Source organism: Archocentrus centrarchus, chromosome 22 (genome assembly GCF_007364275.1).
Source record: "Archocentrus centrarchus isolate MPI-CPG fArcCen1 chromosome 22, fArcCen1, whole genome shotgun sequence".
In the NCBI taxonomy this organism is placed as follows: domain Eukaryota; kingdom Metazoa; phylum Chordata; class Actinopteri; order Cichliformes; family Cichlidae; genus Archocentrus; species Archocentrus centrarchus.
Genome location: NC_044367.1, coordinates 27,533,758 through 27,556,704, shown reverse-complemented (window position 1 = coordinate 27,556,704; position 22,947 = coordinate 27,533,758). Strand labels below are relative to the sequence as shown.

General features: G+C 44.9%; 1 protein-coding gene across 2 annotated transcripts in view; it reads right to left on the bottom strand.

The window, feature by feature from the left end:
• The window catches only part of runx3 (RUNX family transcription factor 3), a 29,958-nt gene extending 14,282 nt beyond the window's left edge, over positions 1 to 15,676 (bottom strand). For both annotated transcript variants that reach the window (XM_030719405.1, XM_030719406.1), the window contains exons 1-3: positions 14,594 to 15,676; positions 13,646 to 13,802; positions 12,182 to 12,286 (exon numbers count right to left, since the gene is read on the bottom strand). In XM_030719405.1, coding sequence (XP_030575265.1) covers positions 12,182 to 12,286; positions 13,646 to 13,802; positions 14,594 to 14,851 — 520 coding nt within the window. In that variant the 5' untranslated portion in view covers positions 14,852 to 15,676. The remainder of the gene's footprint in view (positions 1 to 12,181; positions 12,287 to 13,645; positions 13,803 to 14,593) is intronic.
• Between the last annotated feature and the right edge of the window lie 7,271 nt (positions 15,677 to 22,947).

Below are 22,947 nucleotides of genomic sequence, written 5' to 3'. Positions count from 1 at the left end.
TATTAGAAAATTTCCTAATTTCATTCTGAAGCCCGGCGGTTTGACACATCCTGGCATCACAGCGTTTCCTGTCTGAACTGTAATTAGTGTAAAATTGGCCCGGACTGTGACGAGCATCAGTACGCTTCACTGCACTTCATTTATATAAAGAGAGACACCGTCACCATGTTTTCAGCTTCCACACACAAAAATATTATTAGAATGTCAGCAGACCTTGAACTACATTGGCTAGACACTAAATGTTGCACAAGCTGCACCTGCTGCCACGTCACCTGCAGATAACAACAGTGTAAGTGGTTGAAAATAATTACTGGAGGAATGTTGTTGTGAACCTAAAGTCTAACATATAATAAACGACGAATTGACACACTTCTCCGAGGAGACGAGGAATTAGATGGTTTTAATCTTTTGAGCTGGCGTAAAAGAAAAAGTGAGTGTATCTGGCCCCGATAACCACCCCTCTCTCACACTCACACCCACGCCGATCCAGGTCTGACTGACACAGCACTTAGTCAGAAAGAAACATCCAGACGAGGTTACCAGACCATATAGTCATCGCTCTTAAACATAACGAGGAGAAGAGAAAGAGAAAGAAAGCTCTGTGTGTGTGTGTGTGTGTGTGTGTGTAGGAGGTGAGAATTGACTCTAAGCAGTGAAGCACTTCTGCAGCGCTTCCTTAATCCAGGCCTCAGAAACTAACAGACACATTTAGCAGCCTTATCACTTTGATGCCCTGTTCAGGGAAATGGTGAGAAGAGAAAAAAAACCTCTGATCGTGCCTTTTATGCAGACACACCCATGTACAAATACACATGTGAACACACCTTAAATGTCAGCCGTGAGTGCGGATGAGGGCTACGCTTCTAATGGGAGGAAGACATTTTAATGCAACTATCAATGCACCAAAACTGTGTGTGAACCGGCATGTATACATTCTGTGGTTTTCTCCCTGGCATCTCTACAGAGTGGCCTAATGTGAAGTAATGGCTGGATTTGAATATTTTATCACTATATAAAGGGGGCAAGGCAGACGGACCAATATGGATTTTGCCCGTCCTTTCTCTCCACTGACCCATGGGCAATATATCTTCCCTGTGAGGCTGACCCATGGGTAAAGTTTCCTCTCGTTTACCGCTCTGTCCATTTGTTTGTGCCCACTATATAGAAATATCAAGCTTCGAAGCCCCCTCCCCTCCGCGGTACACACACGTACAGCCATATGCAGGGGGTGATGTATCGACATAATGTGAACACAAGCAGGCACTCAAATCGAAATCCCTGCTCTCCGAGCTTGTTCTTTATTCACTCATTAGCAGTTAGATGAAACTTTACGTGTGAGAAAAAAAGAGTCAGTCATGACTAATCTGTCGGAGCAGAGACAGCAGTCCTGCAGCTGTTTGTTTTCCCGAGCAGAGACACTGTGTGAGCGTGAGTCCACCCACTGGCCTGCCACTTTGCTCCGTGCCGTTACTCAGGAACACATCCCGGAGAGAATCGGTCGCTCTCGGGCTCTCTGTAATATCTTTTTTATCCACATGTGGCCTTCTTTTTAAACTGAGATGGAAGGATTAGAAGCCAGGGTATACACACACACACACACACACACACACACACACACACACACACACACACACACACACACAGCGCCTGGTCCAGGCTTCATAACCCACATAGACACTGTGGCTACTGTCTGTTCCAGGCCAGAGCAGGGGCGGCCAGGGGAAGCAGCCCTCCAAATATAGCCTCTATATGTGTCCTTGTGTAGTTATTAAGAGATTTACACCACCTCAAACGGCTGAGGTCAGGGAAATGATACATCCCACTGCTCACTGGTTGGAAAAAAAGACAGACAGCACGAGGGAAAAAAATGATAATTGGTCAGTTTTCCTGTGGCCAGTGGTGGTCTGAGATGAATCGGCTGGCTCTTTAGGGATGAAAGTGATCATTGAGCTGCCCACAAACACACACATACACACACTTGAGCTGTGGATCCCGTGGCCCAGTTCCAGCTGGCAGGGACACTTTAGTGACACACTGTTCGCAGCTTCCAGCAGGGGGTTTAGTGGGCTGTGAGAGGCTGATTTTTGGAAGGAGGGAGCAGCGGCATCATTAGAACAAGACCTGGAGCTCATTAACTGAGGCCTTGCAGTTGCTGTTACTGCTGCTCATCAACTGGGAGGTGGCTTGAAACTTTCTCCACCTCTTCTCAGTTTTACTTCTTGTCTAACGGTCTCCTTTGCATTTGTAGGCCTCTGTTGGTGGGCCGTGGGCAGCTTCGGGTCTGCAGAGAGCATCTGCTGTCAGATGGGGGCAGTGTCAAAAATAGGTGTTAGGACAGGCCTGTGGGCTGCAAAGCAGATCGAAATTCTAACATACACAGAGCTAAAGTGAAACTGAGTGTTAAAAACAATGAAAAGTGTCCACTGCAGCTGCTGTCTAGCTTTCAGCCAATCAGCATTCGCCCAGTGTACGGCGTTCTCAGGAGCACATTTACAGTGTGCATGCGCTCATGCTTCTGAGTTTTAATTGTAGCTGTTTTAAGGTAAACTAGATTAAGATGTTGCTGGAGGGCAAGAGTCTGTGCCACCTGAGTTCTGAGGAACTCAAAGTTTCTCTGTGACTCCTTTAATTATTTTGCCACTTCGCTCCTAGCCTGCACGTGACAGGTGTCTTGCTGAAAGAAAACTGTGCTGCTCCCTGCAGAAAAATGTTAATAGCTGCCTAAACGCCGTGTACACAGAAGTCAAAATGGTCTCTTTTGCCAGCTGACCCCAGCTATAGCTGCTTTGTGTGAAGCCCGACCGCCAACATTTGACTTCTACTCTGCAGGGTTGGGAGGGCCAGAGGGGTGCCGGTGCTCCACATCGGCCCCATTTCAGAGGGGTTTCTGTGGTCAGATGAATATTTAATGTGTCAGTGTGCACTTAGGAAAGAATGCCTTTGTTTTTCTCTCTATGATATCATAACCACAAGATAGAGCTGGGAGATGGGAGGCAATGCACACATGAGGCCTAAACAGCAGCGCTCAATATGCATCCAGAGCTGAAAATGGATGCTAAAGGCTGTAGATTTACTAGCCTCCTCTCAGAGTAGTGGTCGCATCATCTGAAAGCATTATGGAAGTCTATGAAGAACAAATAAAATGCTTGATATAAAATGTCTGGTATTAACAATGTAGTGAAAGGCGATGGCTGTGTTTTGAAGAAATGGGTGTGCCGTTCCCAGCCCTGCTTTGTTTTGTGTGTGTGTTTTTATTTCCTGATAGTGTTTTATCTCCACTGCAGTGTTGCTTTGCTCTTTTGTATCTGTGCTTTGAAGCATTCAGAAGTAGTTCAGGTGTAAACCGGGCAAAAAAAGTGCAAAGTTTTTGTTCTTCCTCACGCGGCACGTGGTTGTTTCTGCTCGGTCGTGTCGAGCTTCGCGCGGCCTTCCCTCCACAAAAACCCGTATCAGCTCAACAAGGAGACAGTGTTTGCTCAGCGAGGTGACTGCCAGGACTTTAACGCGATGCCACAGCTGAACGATCACCCAGCACAACCTGTTTCCTTCCTCAGCCCCGCACTTTTTCTCTACTTCTCCTCTCTTTTTCTGCCCGCCTGTCTCTGCCTCCTCTAAAAGAAAGAAACATATGTTGCCGTCCGCAGGGAGACACATTAAACACAAGCTCTTTTTAGTTAAGGGCTGGGTTCTTTTTCAGGGACAAAGTGAAACTCTATCTGAACGGCAAAGGGCAATACGTGCTTTGGCTGTGACCCAGCTCTGCACTGAATATATCTGAAGTGTAAATATTTGTATTCATCGTATAAATGGACTTGATAGGCCCCTGATAACAGACTAGAATTAATGTGGAGTGCATGTATCACAGTGAAAACTATGTCTGGACTGTAATGTCTATGTATGCATGGGATTGGATTACATACAAAAAAATGTTTGGGTAGTGTAAGGAGCACTCCCGAGTCTAGTGCAAGTACACAAAATGGCAGCTGTGTGAGCTTTTTTTTTTTGTTGTTGTTGTTGCATTAATGAATCATTTCAATAAGACCGCAGCGTTTAGGTCAGGGAAGCCTGTGTTGGTTGTGTTAATGCACTGAAACTTAAGTCTTGAAAAGATATGAAAACAAGCTGCATCCTTATCTGACTTTTGAAACCTGACAGTGCGATGCGGGGTGACAGTTGAACACATGTTGCAGTGGGGCCTACTTGCCTGCGAGCAAACTTCCGTTTGCCCTCAACAGACACTGAGGACGTTTCAACATGTGTTGAGCAAAACCTTGTACACCTGTCTTCCTCTTCCTCCTCTCTAGCGGACCTGAACCCCCCCCCGTGTTCCCACCCTGCTTCTTTCTGCCACCCTTTTCGTGCACTTCCCTTTTCGTTCTCTTACGAGCGCAGCTCAAAACACTTTTCTGCAGCAGTGTATTTGGCTCTGTGCTTCCCAAGGCCACCAATCACACCATTGGGTATTTACAGTGGGGCAAATCAAAGTTCTTGTTTTGAGGCTGACCCTGAAGGATGTGGGTTTTACCCTTGGCTGGTGATTGTGGCTGTCTCGTCTGGGCCTAAATGAGTCGATGCTTGCCAGACTCAGACATCACACTGCCTTAAACTCATTTACATAACGCTCCCAAAAGTCTTTATGAATAAATGTGTTAGGGTTTAACAACTCTATCATTATCAGGAAGTGAATGCACAAACTGTTTCTCAGGACATAAACTAAGTGTGAGTTGAAGTCTCAATCATAAACATCTTTCTTTGTGGAAACATTATTTAGGCTTTCAGAGGGACATCAACAAAAGTTGTGGCACGCTTTTATCACCCTCTACGGCCACAGCTGGGGGAGCGTCTGGTCCCTGAGGCAGATGCATCGGCTCGTCTCTCGGGACGTCAGCACTGTGAAAATCCCCCTCGCAGGCCTAACACAAGCTGCTCACAACGGAAGTTGCTACATGAGACTGTTTGAGCAAAGACCGAAGCCTTCCTTTTCTGATAAGGGGATAAAGTGCTTTGCGTGTGTGTCTGTGTGAGTGTGTCTGTGTGTGTGCATGTGTGTATAACAGAAGCAGTGCCACACAAGGACAGCCCTGCAGCAAGGCAGGTTGAGGCAGGCAAGGAGGATGAGGGGGTGCCAAAATAAGGCCCAATGCACCCGGATTCTCTAACAATACAACAAGGCCCGTAGCACATTGAGAGCAATCATCCCTCTTTTGTCTCATCTTTCTGTACTCTGTGTGCGTGTGTGTGTGTGTGTGTGTGTGTGTGTGTGTGTGTGTGTGTGTGTGCGTGTGTGTGTGTGTGTAACTGTCTTCTACTCAGGAGCTGAGGCGTGTTGGGGGTGATATGAGCGGGGCTGTTTTTCAGGCCTTTTGGCTGCTTGCCTGCACACTTTGCAGATTTCCCAGTGCTGCTGCTGCTGCTGCTTTGGCCTTGTTGTGCACAGAAGGCCTATTTGGCTCCAGTGACAGATCATATTAAAGCAATAAGCTGCTTTGAGTGTGTTATTTTAGCTCAAATGGTGAAAGAGGTTGTTGTGCACATCTGCATGTGTGTGTGCGTGCTAATGCGTGCATCTACGTGGTAGTCAGGTTGCTCTAAGTAGCGAGGTGCTGGGTGAAAGGTGGGGGCCTCGCAAAACTGTGGGAAAGGAAGACAAGCTGCTGCTGTCACATACATCAGTGCAACGCCAGCAGATGTGTCAAACGGCTCTGCGTTCACACCTCCGTGCATAGTAGCTCACACACGATTATGTGCAAAAATGAGTGCATTTGCCCCTAAACACACACACGCATGCACAAAGAGTTCCCCTGAATGACAATTAAGATTCCAGGTGGGTCAGAGTAAATGTGTGAAATGTGAAATGTGTGAATTTTCCATTATGTGGGCACGCAATTTTTTTTACTTTCAGTTGTTTCTCTGAGGTTCTTATGCCGTTAGTGGACTGCTGCACAAGTGTTGAGGTTACCAGACTGACCTCTCCTTTTCTCTGATGACTGCAGCCTGTGTTTACCCAGAGGATTACAACTTTCTCCACTCCTGGAAGCAAAAGAAAAGTTCTTGCTACACCTATTATTTGCTCGCCGTTCCTAACCATTAAGGCCCGGAGAAATAAATATCCAGACCGCAGGATGGTGGTACACGGCGTCTTTTCCAGTAACCAGCAGGTGCCTTCTTCCCACAAACCGCCCACCCCCTCGTCCACCCCCGCACTCTTTGCCCCAACACAGAAAATGGTTTATTGTCATAATCCAGCGGGGGGAGAAAAATATTCCTCCACTCACGGGCCATTTATTTTTCTAAATGCAGATCGGAACTTTTATTGAATTACAGCTGAAAGGTCGTAATGGCTCCCTCCTGTATGGGTCAGTGTAAATAAGGAAGAGTGAGCACACACAGAGTGAGCATTTTACTTCCCTTCATAGGTAAGTAAACAGGAAAGACGCCTGGCTGCTGAGTTTACAGGGGAGCGGGTAGGTGGAGAGATGCTGGCCAAGCTTCTTATTCGATTATGAGAATGTGTCTTCTACTTGCATCATAAGACTGAATTAAAAGTGCTGCCTGGGACCTCTTTAAATAATTCCCTAATTCCTAATGCGTCCTGCTGTTCTATCTGGCGTCAGTAACTATGGAGAGAAAATTTTTGTCTGAGTGAAAAAAAGAAAGGGCATTTTACCCCAAAGCTAGCGTGTGTGTGTGTGTGTGTGTGTGTGTGTGTGTGTGTGTGTGTGTGTGCCTCCAACAGTCGTCAGCAGGCCTAAAGAGGAGGATTCAAAATGTGGACAATGTTCTTCTTTTTTCTTCTTTTTAGCAGAAACTTGTGCGTCGCCACTGCAGCAACATGATGCTGAACAACAAACAGAGGCAGCAAAGGGATCATCGGGGGGGCTGATACACTAAAGGCTGCGATTTCTGTGTTTATGTCACAATTCAGTTGAGGTATTTACACTAATGAGCTCTGCTTTTGCAGGAAAGCTTAAGTAGGATTACCTACAGCTGTGTGTGAATGTATGAGTGTGTGTGAGGCTCTCAGAGAGAGAGTTGGCCTCAAAGCTTCTAGATGTGGTTAAGGTGGCAACAGTGGTCAAAGAGCTTCCATCTTGGTCCTTTATTTATCCTCCCACGACAACATTTGATCGCGTTACGCTTGCTCGCAACGAAAAAAGACACAACTAAATAATTAGCGGCGGCTGTTTCTGAAGCCGAGACGTGCACGTAACGAGTGGAGGATACGGTCCTCATCTGCCTCCCATCACAAGTCTGAAACCTCAAAATGAGTGAAGGGTGAATATTTTGTCCCAGCGCACAAGTTCCTCTCTGAAATCAGTCCAGAAGTATTCAGCATGTACCGCTGCATTCCAGTGGATTTATCAGTTAGCCAATATTTGCTCTACTTCTAATCACTGAGGCCAAGTATGATGCATCTGGAGTGACCCCAGGGAGAAGGAAGACCACAGTCGACAGGCTCCAGTCAGTGCAGACGCCACAGAGTGTCATTTCTTTGAAAAGATATAAAATCTGCAGTTTATCAGTTCCCATCTGTCTGTATGTGGTGTTGAGGCAGACTGTCGTCTCAACCAAATCATAAATTAAGTGGTCATGAGGTTGAGGCTAGCCACTATTTGTCTGTGTATGTGTGATTGTGTGCATGAGCAGGCCACTATGTCTCCAGGTTATAACATCTCAGAGTCAGGAAAGCACCCAGCATCACGCATGCTCCCCTGGCACTGATACACCTGTAGGCCTTTCTTTCAAAGACGCCCATCTCCATTTTCAAACATCAAAGTTTTCTTTGAGAGAGCAATTCGCATGGAGGGCGATCCTTTCATGTGATCTGTGGAGCATGGGCGTGGCCGGACTTAAAGAGATGCACCTGGCAGGTGCATAAGCTGAGCACCCGCACACGCAAATGCGTACGCAGCAGCATTCATGCTGTCTCTTTGTTTACCCTGCAGAGCGACTGCAATATCACAGGAAAAATAACACAGCAAATGTCATTGTTTGTCTATTTGCATACTTTGTACAGTCTGTGTGCCAAATGCAAATAGAATCAACCTGCCAACTCTAACATGCCCCCCGCCCCGACTGCCTCCCTACGCCCACCATTCTCCTCCTGGAGCTGCAGGAACACACCCAGGCGAGTAAACAGAGGCAACAAAACACCACAGTACTTGTGTGATTTTGGATGTGTGGGCCTGTTGGTGGGAAAGTGTGTCAGGTCTGCCCGAATGTATGCAGGTATTGCATGTACACTGTGCAATTGTGTTAGCAGCTGGGATGTTTTCATGTGTATCATTGTCGAGCGTCACGAGACAAATTAGCACTTTGACCTCGCTCAGGTAGAACGAGCTCTCACATCCATCAAACAGCCTCTCTCTGCAAATCTGATCACCCCAGAAATAAAAAGGCTCATTTATCTGAGAGGGGCAGATGATATTCATCCTCGTGTCTGTGTTATTTATCCCTCTAGATCCTTTTACTGAGTCACCCCTTTTTTTCAGATCTCAGACTCAAAGGGCAGAAAATTCAAAGTTGAAGCAGCCACGGGAGCGGTTTAGCGTATTTTGTTTCTCCTGACATGCACCCGCATCCAAAGAAAACACGCAGCTAGATAATATTACAGCTCAGCTGACTTATAACATTCATGTTTCCAGCCCGTCACGCTGAGCATGCCCCTCCTGCCGCAGGTAGGCAGGTGCAGTTCAGTTAAAGAGGAAATAACTCCCGTCTGAAGCTGCTCACAACAAGTTTTTATGGATTCATTGTTTTGTTTTTTTTTATTTTTGGTCATGATTTCTGGAGAGAGAGAGAGAGAGAGAGAGACTTCTGCTGATGGCCCACAGGGCAGGTTAGATGCTGTTTAACAGAAATATCTCCTGAAGGGCAAAAGAGGCCAAATACATGCATTTAATGTTGCTTTGAACTGTCCCTTTAAAACTGTCAGGATATATTTTTTTTTTATAATTCAGCTGAAAATGAATGGATACTATTTTCTAATTACTAACGTTACAAACACACACACACACACACACTCATAGCTGAACTACGAGCATTGATTTTTCACACACAGATAAGTCTCTAATCTGTCATCAGATATTCAGTTACATTCCTTTTTTTTTCATGCTTATTATTTTTCAAGCTGCACTAATTATTTCTGAGCATCGATTTCTGGAGCTCAAAATATTTCCTACCCTTCTTTGAACTCTCTCAGTGACCCACACCAAAGGTCTTTCGGGGAACTGATTCATTTCAGGTTAAGAGATACAGAAATACAAACGGCCCTTCCCCTCTGGATAAATAGGCAGCAGTTGATGTCATGTATAAGCGAGGCGCTGAGAAGGGCAACAAAAATATAGCTGAGGGATTAATCGGTGAGAATAACCCCGCTCGAGTGTGTGAGCTGTTGTGTGGAGGCATCTGATAGCAGACGGGGAGGGACTCGACACTTCAGTCCTCTGCTTTCCTTTTTTTGCTGTCCTGTCTTTCCCGAGCTCAGCGTGCCCTCTCTTGTTGTTGGATGTGATATTTTGTTAGAGCTCAGACAGAACTGGAGGCAGAGCTTTCATCGGCAGTTGTGCTTCCAGTTTGGGCTCAGCAGAAGTTTGATACTAAAGTATGACGGATAGATGGGGGGGGATTAAGATGACAAATGCCGGATGTGTGATGAGGAAATCAGCAGCAACGGAGACAAAAATACTGTTTGGGAACAAATTCTGCCTGTGTGTGTGTGTGTGTGTGCGTGCGTGTGTGTGTGTTCATAACGTGACATTGTGTGTCTGGGCACGTGGATATACATTCATGTACACAACTGTACACCTAGTGTAAGTGTTTCTCTTACTGCTCGAGTGCTTTCAAGCATGGCATTCTTTGTTACACTGCCGCAGGCGAGCCGCCGCTGCAGTCCTGTCCGTCAGGTTCTCTCGACTGGATCCGTAAACATTAATATATTAAAAAAAAAAACACACACACCCTCCTCCCCCTCTGTGCCAGCTCCTGCCGCGGCTCGGCAGGCAGCCATGCAAATGCAGGCCGTGCACAAACAGCCTGCAAAGCCCCGCGGAGGCCGGGGCCCCGCAGTCTGCCAGCCTGCAGACAGGTGAGCTCAGCGCTGGCCAAGTGTGGCTTCAGGCCGTCTGCTCTGAGATGCACAGACCTCAGTTTGTGTAATTGTTCAGGAGAAATTTTAAAAAAGCAGTTTGGGAACATAAAACTGTCTCTAAGAGATTCATAATAAAAAAAAAATATGCTGCTTTGTGTGTTGGCAGAAGCGCCTCGCAACTTTGGCTCGACACGTTGCACAGCCGGTATAATGTGCTGCCTTGCGGTTAGAAAATGATCTGATTAATTTTATGGCTCTAATAATGTCTGAATGTTGGTGTGTGTTCCTGTTCTTTGACTGTCTGATATTAAACTCTCAGAATGTGCTTCTTGTTTAAATAAGAGAGCTCCTTTATCTCATCTTGTGAGGTTTCTATTTTGAGGGTTTTTTTTCACGAACTGAGCTCATCTCAGATCAGACGCCGCATTCAAACCGACATAATGAACAATGTAAATATGCTGCGTTTCTAAATGCTCGTTCTGTCCTGTTTTCCTCACAGTTATTTTTCTGATTCATGTTTTCACCTTGGCGCAGATGCGACAGTCTGCCTTTGAAACTGGCTCCAGTTCATACATTTTGAAATCATATTCAGATCGCAGAAGTTTATTTTCTGTCATTCTGTGAATTTCCTCTCAGCACCCTGTAACAGAGTTTAATGGAGCTCTAAATTCCTCCTGCCCTATATTAAACAGTGTTACTTTATAGCACCCAGCGCCAGTGTAAAAGTAGCACGGCCACTCTGACGCCTCAGCTGGAGCCGTGACTTGTTGACAGACAGACAGGAGACAGCCTTAACGTACACAGTTGTTTCCCGCACTTGCAGATGAACAGGAGAACGCACTTGATGCACTCGCACACACATTCAGCTTTTTTCCTTCCCTCTCTGAACAAAATACGATCAAATTGAAACCATATACACACACACACACACACACACACAGTGTTTATTATTATCTACCCCCTGCTTCGCAGTCACCCTTTTATATCTCTGCAAATAGCACCCAGCTTGGGGGGTGGGGTGGGGGGGGGGGGGGGGGGGGGGGGGATGCTCCTCCTTCGAAGCCCCCCCTTAACCCTGCCTGCCATATCCTTTCATGTGGCTCTTGCTGCCACTGTCTGTCCCTTCAGTGCTCTTTGCTGACTGGGCCTAAAGCACCCACTTCCATCAGTATAAGCCACAGTGACCTCTAAGAAAGCATGATGAGTAAGATCCTTACATCAGAAAATCCTATCCCACCTGGAGCTCGTGAAAAAATAAAAAATGCACACACACCGGTCTAACCGTCAGCGGCTGAGTCACCCGAGTACCTCTGCCTCACTCTAGCAGCCTTAAACCACAAGAGAACGTAGCTGTGGCTGAAGGATGGCGCTAACAGCTTTAGCGCGCCGAGCCTTCCTGCCAGGGCTAACGGTGGCTGGAGTCTGCCCTGTGTTAAATCAACGAGCCACTTATGTGGTTGTGCAGGCAGGTACGACCCCTCTGACCGGCACTGAAGAAGGTAGGGGTGAGGAGGAGGAGGAGGAGGAAGGAGGGTTCCACTGAGCTGAGCCACCTGCGGCTTGGAGACTCACTCAGCTCCTCTTAGTGGTCTTGGGTTATGCCTTAATATGCTTTACAGTTTCCTCTGACAGGGCTCTTCCCTGTGCCCCTGCTACACACACACACACACAGACACACAAACCTACCCTACTATTTAAGTGAGGACAATATACTGCCCTACATTCATTCTCTAGAGGCTTACCATAACCAGGCATACCTAACCCCAACCTTAACCCAGACTTTACCCGAATCTTAACCCCAAAACCCCAAACCTTAACCCCAAAATAAATCTGGGGGAAACTGGATTTTTTTCCCTAGCACATCTGATCGTGTGAACTCATTTTCTAGCTCGCCAGTGATGAAGGCACAGCACACCCACGAGTGCACTTGCACTTGCTTTCAGACGCGCTCAGAGTTCAAGTATGCTGGGTTACTGACACCCACTCTGAGAACCAGGAGTAGGTGCTGGCACTGCTCTGCAGCATCACACTACAGTGCGCTTTATAATAGTGGCGTGAGTGGATGTGTTGTGCGCATGTGCGTGTACTCACTGCGAGGTTCCCGGGGTCCGTCCACGGTCACTTTGATGGCGCGGTGGTACGTGGCCACCTGAGGCGGTCCGGTGAACACGGTGATGGTCAGAGTGAAGCTCTTTCCTGCAGCGCAGCAACATGAATGACATTTATTCTTCTGTGTAAGCGACCCTTTCGAATTATCTGCAAAACTATTTTCCCTCTTTTCACAACAATACTTCGCTTGTTCAACTTCAAATCATCACCGGCTTTTGTCCCTCTGTTGCCTTTGAATTAAAATTAAATAGAAAAGAAGCCAAGGACCCGCTCCTCTGACGGTCTGGCTGCGGGTATGATTTGGATTATTGAGGGAATGTCTTCCAGATTGTGCCAAAGAGCTTACAGCAATAGTTTATTGTTCAACAAGGCAGGATCTTGCTCCCATCTGCATCAAAGTCTGTGCAGGGGGAGGAAGGCTGGACCACGCAGCGAGTCCGGCGCTCGTCCCCGGCTCTGAGAAAGGCGTCCCTTGTTAAAGGGAGACTGCGTGGGAGGACAGAAAAAAAATGCTCCTGTGGGTGGGCTAATTGACTGCATGAATAAAAGGTATGAGGTACTTTTTTTTTTTTTTTTTAATTCAGCGATGAGACAATAACAGGTCATTTGAGATAAAATGGAAATATAAAAGGCCAAAAATGGCCTCGTCATTAGAAGCGAAATGCCTTCAATAGACCAAGATTTCTGTGGACAGTGAAACTCTTAAAATAATTTTTTAGTCGAAAACTTTTACTTGAACATTGCGATGTTTTGATTTCCTCAGTGTAGCATAAAATGGTGCACAGTAGGCCGCAGCATCCTGCAAACAGGCCTGTTGACGTGTGAATTTTTATACAGCAATTAAACGCAGCAGCCGCGATAAATACTGTGCATTAGTCTATAAGCTGCATGGATCCTAAATTGTGGTGGGGATTATTTGACAAATCGCCCCGGGACATAAATTGCACGGTGGTTTTCATCCGTCCCTCCGACTTGCACCACGAGGATGATTATTTGTATTCCCTTGGATTAAGAAAATTATACAGCCACACTGCAGCTGCATACCGTGACGCAGGCCAGATGTTTCTGATGACACCCGTGGACGTCAGTTGGCATGGTGTGGGCACTCGCCGTACCAAAGGATAAATGATTCCACATTGAAAAATTATCTTGGTAATAGGTAACAGAAATCATCCCCAAAGCTGACAGAAAAGTATTTATGCAAGCTACATTTCTGGTTCAGTCTGTGCAAAATATTTAGTTTCACATTATTCACATTCTCTCAAAAATAATACGCTGTCAGTCATTTTTTCTAGAAACAGAAATATGATCCATTATTATGTGTTTTCAGTCGTTGCTGTGAATGCGTTACACGCAGACGTTCCCTCGTTGTTTGTGTGCAGGCCTGTGTGTGTGTTTGTGTGTGGCTGCGTGCATGTGTGAGAGAGTTTCAGAGGTTGCGCTCACCTCGTCCGCTCCTGCCCACGAAGCGCAGGTCGTTGAAGCGGGCCACCTGGTTCTTCATGACGGCCGAGGCGTTCCTCAGCTCGGCCGAGTAGTTCTCATCGTTCCCCGCCATCACGGTGACCAGAGTCCCGTCGGGGACGTCACCGAGAGCCACGACCTGCGCGCAGGAAAACAGCGGTTGGTCACTCCGGGCCACCAAAGCAAATGCACACAATGCGCGCGTAAAACCGCATCCGACTCTGTCGCAATATTAAGTTAGAAATCGGTACAATTTCAACACAATGTCAACAATAAACTGCTGATCGAATTAAGCAGCGTGGCGATTTTCTAAAGTAGCCATAAAGCCGCGTCGACTGTCAACGCATTAACAAAGAAATAATATAAATTTGATTGCACATCCTGTTACTGTTATTTCCTCGTATGTCCGCTTCGAACTGATCCAAACACATGATTTAGACAATTAACTGTTACAAAATGCAAAAGCTACAAGAATTCACCCAGAAAGCATCAACATCGTGTCATCCAGAAAAATATCCTGCTAAAAATAATTCAGCTGCTTTTCTTGCACTTTAAGATCAACTGTCGGTAATATTTCCTGCTTCGACTGGTGTTTTTCTGGATGGTGCAATTTTAAACCTATAGCGTAAACTTCAAGTGTATTTGTATGTTTTAATCATTTAATTTTCCTCTCAAAGCAACAACTAAAAGGCACCTGAAGATCCTATCAGCTCCTTCTAATTAAAAGAAGCTGCTTTACTTCCTGAAGTCCCGTTTGCTTGGTTTGATTTTTTTAAAATTAATTTTGTTCTTCCTCTTCTTTTTTTTTGTGTTTTTTTTTAAACTGTTAATTTTTGCCTTTGCTCGCACTTGTGAGGAAGTTGGAAGCCTGCAGTGTGAATTATTAAAATGAAAACATAACAGATGATAAATAGGAGCAAAGTTTCTTGCCTTGAAAGCCACGGGGAGCGTCTTGTTGCACCTCCAGTGAGACGGCAGGACGGAGCAGAGGAAGTTTGGGCTGTCGGTCCGGACCAGCTCGCCCGCGTGGTCCGCCAGGACGTCCACCACGTTCCTGGTGTCCGGTCTTGACCTGATGGGCCCCGCGGTGGACATGGCCCCGTTGCTGTCTCCAATCTTGCTGCAGGGGAAGGATGTGGATGGCGGTGTGAACCGTCTGGTGGTCGGCGGCTCTACGGGAATATGCATCACAACAGCTTGGGTCAGTGCCACCTGACTGGGTCGTAGCAGAAGAACAAAAGTCTTTGGAGGAAAAAACTTTTTCTCTCCACACGCCGCTGGTCTCAAGAGTCCACAATGTAGGCGCAAAGGTTGGAGGCGAGAGCGCAGAGAGAGAGTGAAAAAGAGCCTCGCTACCTGAGCAGAAACAAACTCTGAGGACTATGTGGCTAGATCATCTGCACATGATGTGTTGGCTTGAGGAACAGCAGAGCTGTTGGGAGTTTCTCTAACTTCAGTAAAGACGCGCAATAAAAGCTCGCTGGCGGCGCTCGGCTTGTCTTATATCGGCGCTCTTATCTGCCGCACACGGTGCCGCGTGGAAGCTGGATATAAACACCACAAACTGCCTGAGATCTCACTTCAACACGCAAATAAGTGAACGAGTCTCCCAAATATTTTTTGCGGGTCGGTAACAGTCTGTTGGCACAGGTAATCCAGCCGAGATATAAAAAAATAATCCGCCTAAACTTAAAAAAAAAAAGATCTCGATTAAACAGCGATTTTTATTTTAAATTAGACGCCTCCCCAGTCGCACCATGAACCGCTCTCACCGCTGAAAACAGCCAAATTAAATTTCTCAAACTCGAATATCTACAGTCAGACTGCAGTTGAAGCACAGCGCTGTCCTTTTCTTGCGTAAAAGTTCTTGTAACCGTATCCCAGTTTGGATCTTGCCACAGAAAACACAACAACTCTGGAATAATGGGAACGGTCCTGTCACTCCAGGTGGATTTCCTTTAAAAGTTATCCTTTGGGGCGCGAGAAGGAGCCGTGAGGATGAACAGGGTGCAGAGTGCCGCGATATTATTTTACCCTAGTCATTTTAGTGTTTAGTGGTTGGGAGTGTGGAGATGATTTCGACCAATGAATCTACTGGGTTGGGCTTTCATCAGACCAATCAAACTCGCTGCTGCTCCTTCTGCAGCTATGCTCTGCCGTCACACACACACACACACACACACACACACACACACACACACACACACACACACACACACACACACACACACACACACACACACGAGCTGAATTATTGATACATAGCTTTTCTCTATGATTGTGTTTTTATGCGCGATATACGGACGTTTACATGCAACAGACAGAAAGTAGGATATGATTTATTTATTTCAGAAGCGATGCATGATATATCAAAACACCAGCATGCAGGGAAATATTTGAGCTTAAAGGGGTTTTGTAATATGGACAACAAGGAAAAATTTAAATGCGTTAAACATTAAATTTGATCAATTTTAATGCGTAAAAATAAATCGTGCTTTCAGACTTCTGTGGAGACTTACTATGAGCCATAAATAAGTGTTACAGTGCACCACCTTAAACTTTAAAATATGATATAAGGTGAAAGGTGTGCACCTTTATCTCCACATCACCTTCTCTGAACTCCGCTGTTTGGAAGTTATCTAACGAAGGCCTGAGACTGCGCAGGTCTGCGGTTTAAATCTCATTGATTCATTTTAACAATATAATATCTCGAGGCTTCACACCATCTCTGAATTTTCATAAAGTGAAATTATGGGTGAAAATGGACGGAAGATAAATCCAAATCACTTTAATTGACTGAACGGAATTCAATAAGAAATTTTAAGCAAACAAGCAAATGTGTTTTTTTTCCACATCAAAGGACAGAAGAGTGTGTGTGTGTGTGTGTGTGCGCGCGCGCGCCAGAGGCTGAATTCATCAGAAATGTTGAGGGTTACTTCAAATGACGGCACACCCTGCAAACGCCTCCCGCCGACACTAGTTGGCGCATTTGCCTTTTCAATCGCTGACAGCTCGGGCGGTGTGAGGCAGACATTTCACATGTGCAGAGGAAAGGAAACTTTGATCTGCGCTCTGAGATGAGTCGGAAATCTGAATTAATTTCGACTTTAACCCAAACGGTTAAACGCGTTCCGTTTCTGGCTGCTGGAAGAAGCACCGCGGGCATTTTCATGCTCGCATCCACACGTGGGACGCTTCCCGGAATCCCAATAAAACAGATTAATGTAGGGAAATAAAATTATTGTTAGAGCAGTTACATTAATTCGTTTAACTACAGCACATTGAAGCCATCTGATGAATAAGACGCACGATTTGCGCGTCTAAATAAAACATTTACAGATTTAATTGGCTGAGGTTTTTTTTTTTTTTTCCTTTTTAAATGCATAAGCAGTTTCTCAAACATCGCTTAAAAAAATCTGTATTCATTTACTTTAGTGGTTCAGGTGAGCAGTGATCGATCAGGAGAGGAGGCATTACGTTCGAGAAATTTGGTGCTTTTAATTTAAAACGACACAAAACGTAAAGCAAGAATTAGTGAATTAAATTCAGTGAATATATATTTTAATAAAATTTTCATCGTGTGCATTTTTTTTTTAAAGCAGTTAAGTTGCTCATCTGAGCGGTTTCCCTCAGTCTTTCCTGCCGCAGTGATCAGAGCTGCAGTCAGAAGGGAGGATGCAGACATGAAATTAAAACATTACATATAAAATTTCAAAATTTTAAGCGCTTAAAAATCAACCAAAGACTATTTTATTTCCTCATAGCTATCAACAAACATCACCTGAGCAGTGTTGGCGCATCTGTGCAGCATTCATTAATATTTACAAAGGAAGAGTTGCACAACCGTCTGTGCAGCATGCCAACCAAGTGTTGCTAAACATCAGTTCTCTAAATGAAGCCTGTGAAATTCCACCTGTGAGCATTTCTTTCTCTCTGAGCTGGACCTCTGAGAAATATTAAGGTGCAGGCTTGTTTGACACTCTCACTCCTTGTTTGTGGTTGCCTGTTTTTGTAATGTAGGACAGCGGTTCAGAGGGTCACAGCGAAGCTTCAAAAAAAAAAAAGACTCACTGCGAAAGTTTGTTAGCAAAGCTGCAGCATCACCATCACACTTCTCTCTGATTCACAGAAAACAGGAGCACAAATTACTGCTTTATGAGAGTCCATGTGTGACAGTGTCGGTGTTTTTTAACCTGAAACTCTCAGAAAGCCCCGGATCACACAAACTTGTTACATAGTTGTACAACTTAACAACCTGAAGTTAAAAAACAGGGTCTCTGATCAGATCACCTATCATGCAGCCTCTATTTTAAAGTGCAGCCCAGCTGGGACCATGACAATGCCGGTGGTATTTTAGTCATCCTCCTGCCCTAGTTCATTATTAATACGTGACCACACGCCCCAGCTATACCCCACTCAGCCTTAATGTGCGCTCCGGGCGCCTGTCACATTTAGACCTCCACATTTCAACATGCAGTTTCTACAGTTTCAGCCGCACCGGCACTGAGGACGGAGCCCGCCGTGCCCCTGAACGATTTTTAATGATCCGAGTGGGCTGAGCCTGAAATCAAGACAGAAGTCCTGGAGGACACGTGAAACCCAGGACCCACCTCAAAAAGGCCTCAGCATCTAAGGTTCTGAACTAATCGAGGAGAAGAAGAAAACGGATCCCTCAGATATAAATCAAGAAATCACATCACTGCTTATTGATGGTTGCTCTGTGAAAACTTGTGGCTAAGAAGTTGCCTTCATCTGTGAATCAGAGCCGAAGAAGGGGTCCCCTCAGTATCAGAAAGCTGCTGTAAGATACCATCGTGCACTAAAACCGTTCTGAAATGGGTCATTTTAGAGACTCTGGAGAGGTTTAAATAAAAATAAGAGAGAGTTCAAAGATTTTGTGGCGTCTCCACACAGAAATACTGTGAATTTAAAGCCAAAGGAAAGCCTGCTTGCTTTGGGGTTTGTGTGGAGTGAGTCAGATTAATATGAGTATGATCCCCATTAGCAGAGGAACAGGAAAGCCTTTAGGGTCTGTAAAGGTATACCTGGCTCTAAATGCCAACCACGCTGCTTTCGGTGCCACTTAAAAGTCACTTTGAAGATGGGGACGGTCTCCGATATGTCGAGATCTCTTTAAAGTTTTTTTCCTGAATATGATCTATTAGCCTGCGTAAACTCCCCGGCTATTTTCAGACCTGCACACATAAGCCTTTGGACGGGTAGCTATTCATTTGGAAAAGGGGGCTATGGGGCAATTAGAAATAGTTTGAGGTTCGGCAATGACATAAGACAAAGATTTCTATCTTTAGAGGAGCTGCGGCGGTCACACATTTCTGTACATTCACAAATTACAGGGCAAGCTTTGGCCCTCAACCCACCGAATGCATTCCTTCCGAAAAGTGTCTGCTCGAATTTCAGCCGGGGGTTTCTGCTCGGTGGAAATATGAGTGTTCTGAATGGACGACTTCTATGAAATGGAGTTTTATTCCTCTTGGATTAAATTAGCTCTACTTTGGGACTTGGGGTATTTTTTTGTATGAATGATGAATTCTGTGGTGACTGTGGAACGCCAAGCTTGTTTACCCTTCCCTCCCCTTTTTTTTCTCCCTTTTTTCTGGAAATGTAGCTCGCTATGAAATGGACTTTTTCTGCTTGATATGACAAGAGTGTCTGTGATTAGACTTCTAAGCATGATGTAAGTCACCAAAGCCATTTGTGCTAGTCCCCTCAAAGCCAAATCATATTCTAGCGTCAGAGTGTTTATATACACGAGTATATGGAGAAACTTTTAAACAACAGTGAGTGGGTACAGACTGTTTGGGTTTGGGGCTCTCGCTGCTCTGATGGCTGATTCTTTCTCAAATCTTGATTACAGAACGTGTCAGCACATCACAATTGGCGGTCATTTTTGTCCATTTTGATGTTCAGGCAAGAAAATGGGAAACACATTGAACAGTTTTGATCATATAAATTTGTATGTTACTTTTTCCTCCAGTGAGGTCGTCTGTGTTGGTTTTAACGATGGCTGGAATGAATCTGTGCACTTAAACTTTGTTTGAGCTCCTAATGACCCAAAAATTCTTTATTTTTATTTTCATTTCTATAGTTTTCTTTAGGAGCCCCCTCTTCCTCCCCCCTTCTTGTACACAGCCCCCAATTTCAGATCCTTGAAGGCATTCGGAGTATATTTGATCCCAGAGATGATGGAGAGGACGGTGACACTTCCAAACCCAGCAGCTAATTACTGTGTTAGCGTGATGAGCTGTGATGCGGCAGTCACCAGAGAAGACAATGAGCGCATTCATCTCATGCATCTTTAATACTCTGCATACATTTTAAAAAAGGTGCAGAGTGGAGCCAAGGGCTTATTAAAGCCTCCTGAATCAATTGAGCAGCATAATGGCTGCTGGGGGACGACTCCAGCTATGTTTTTATTTCTGTCTGCTGAATGTAAATGGGCTTCTTAAAGACTACATTCATTTGCAGACCTACCAAGCATGTGCTTGTCCATCGGACACTTCATTCCATATTGAATGCATTATGAGTTTGGTAGTGTCGATGCTCTCCAGTCCTCTGGAGCGACGCTGGAACGAAGCAACAGTGCATTTGTTCGACTGACGCAGGAACTTTCTGAGTGATTATGGTGGAAACACTAAAATCGCACTACAATAACAACCAAGTGCTGATATTTTATATTCAGTAAAAAAACAAAACATTCAAACTATATGATAAGAATAAGAAATGCTTTTCATTAAACTCCAACCGCTCATATAAGTCCTTAAATTATTTACACTAAACTTCTTAAATGGTTTCATTTCAATAAATATTTAAAGTCTACAGAATCACAATTATGCAGTATTTTAGTCCAAAACAATAAGTATAAATTTGTGCAACACTTTTTTTTTTTTTTTCCATTTTAAATCCCTTTTGTCACCTCATGATGCTCAGATTTATTTTCTGACAGGTTGTAGAAACTGCTACAATGTGTCAGATTCAATATTAAGTTATTTAAAACAGCTCCACTCAAACTGTAACAGTAAAACACTGTGTATCCCTTTATAAACAGTCGTGTATATTAATCACGGGGGACACTTGTGAATAGAAATAACACGAATTCACACAATGCAGAATCAGCATCAGATTCATTCATGTGACAGGCGCTTTGTCACACCCTCATTTCTCCATATGAGGTGTTTGCTTAGTCGGAGCTTCGTGAGTGAAAACCAGAAAGATGCACGTCTCTAAAATGTTTCCACATAAGCGATTATAGTGAAAACAAACCCTGAGAAACAAATTGATAAAAAATAGTTTGGAATTAATGGTGAAAAATAAAAGAGAGCAGAAGAAAAAGAGGGAAGTGGGTGGAAGACGCGGACCACCTGACCTGTCAGCCCGAGACGAGGGGCGCTGCGCAGTTATTGGGTAATCATCATAAATTTGCCAAGAAATAAATGTTAAAGTGATGTAAAGGGCACCAATTTCAGTGCATAAGTAACTGTATTAAATCTGTCAAAGCCATTTTAATATTTAATGAGTGCTTATATTTTCTTGAACAGAATGAATGCATTTTGATGAATTTGTGCATAAAAGTAACTAGAATATTTTGTCATAAATGAAACATGATAAACACAACAAGGGCCGTTAAGAAGTACTCCTGTGTGAAATATAACGAGCCCGTTTTAGCTGCTAAGCAGCTCGATCATAAATTTGAGACCACGTAGTGTTTGCAAACCGAGCCCAATGTTCATATTCCAGATAAAAATGAGTTTATTGTCAGCAAAGCAAACGTCTTTTTTGGCTGCTGAATTCCTGTCCACTAACTTATGGTAACTAATGATTGCTGAGGTGACATCAAGCTGGTTTTCAAAGACTTAGGGGTCAGGGGTCAGGGTCAGGGTAATACTTTAGTTTCTTCACATCAGCAGAATTTTAAATGCACGACTTTTACTTGGAGTGGAAAATTTTTGTGTCGCTGCTTTAAAGCAGCGTTTTAGAGACCCCGACACCCAAACTGCTGCACATCAGTTTGGGTGTCATGAAAGGTGGGTTCACCGAATGTGGTCAGGCCCCCTCCCTGTCCTTTCAGTGGCAGTTCACCCCACCCCCAACCCAGGCCGTGGGGTGGGGGTGGGGGGGGACTCACCGTAAAGCTCGGTGTCACGGTCGCTCCGCCCTCACATCATCGGTCGGGTACACTCACCCAGCGATGACAGTCAGAGGCCTGTGATGTGGTTCGCAGGCCTGTTTATTCTTTGGAAACCCACTAAAAGTAGCATTGGATGGTAAGCTCACCAAAAGGCCCCATTGCTATTATAGGAGCACTTTTGGGTCGAGTTTTGATCTGGTGGGTTTGTAAATAGGGCCCTGCCTTGCTGCGGGGCACCACTTTTGGGCTATATTGTTTAGTGTGACCTGAAGGAAGCTTTTTGATATTCAGGGTGATTTGTAACGTGGAACAAAATGTAAAGTCTTTAACTGTGGCGTATAGGCTTGTATACTCCACGAGAGCACCGGTATACATTTCTCATAATGTTGACGATGATGGACAAAGGCCTCGAAATGTTCCCGGCTCTGCTTTTACTGAAGGACAGATTGAAGTTTTTTCCTCCTTTATTTACCCGAGTAAGTCAGTATGACTTTTAAATCTAAATGAGTCCCATAAATACGTCAACTCCCCCATTTTTTTCAGTTGTGGTTTTTAGTGTGAGCTATAATCATTTCTCATCTTTCTTTGTCTCTGTGTCTCTGTCTATTTGTGTGTAACAGCACACACACACATCCACATATGCACACAAATGCACAGTGTTTCTCCTTTTCTGGCGAGAGCTTCTGATGCAAGGACGGCAATCTGTAATCTGTAGTAATTGCATGTTGCAGAAAAACATTTTTCCGCTGTGGTAATCGCTGCAATATGTGCAGTTGCGTTGCCAAAGTGACAGCACCCCCACCCCCTACAGTCTCTCTCTCTCTCACACACACAAACACACACACACAAACACACACACAGACTGTCCTGAATCACTTTGACTCTGCCAAATGTGTCCTGCTGAAATGCTGAAGACTGCTCCTCATGGGCAGGCAAGAAAAGAGACAAGCAAATGTAGTACTGTGAGGGGCAAACACACACACACTTGTGCACACACCTGTGCTGCTGTCATGCTGCTGCATTCACCTTCTGCAAAAGATTTACAGTTCCTGCCAGTGACAGTTTAACTGCCATGCAGCCCCGGTGCCAGAGCCCTGCCGGAGCTCAGCTGCCACACACAGATCAGCGGGCGAATCTT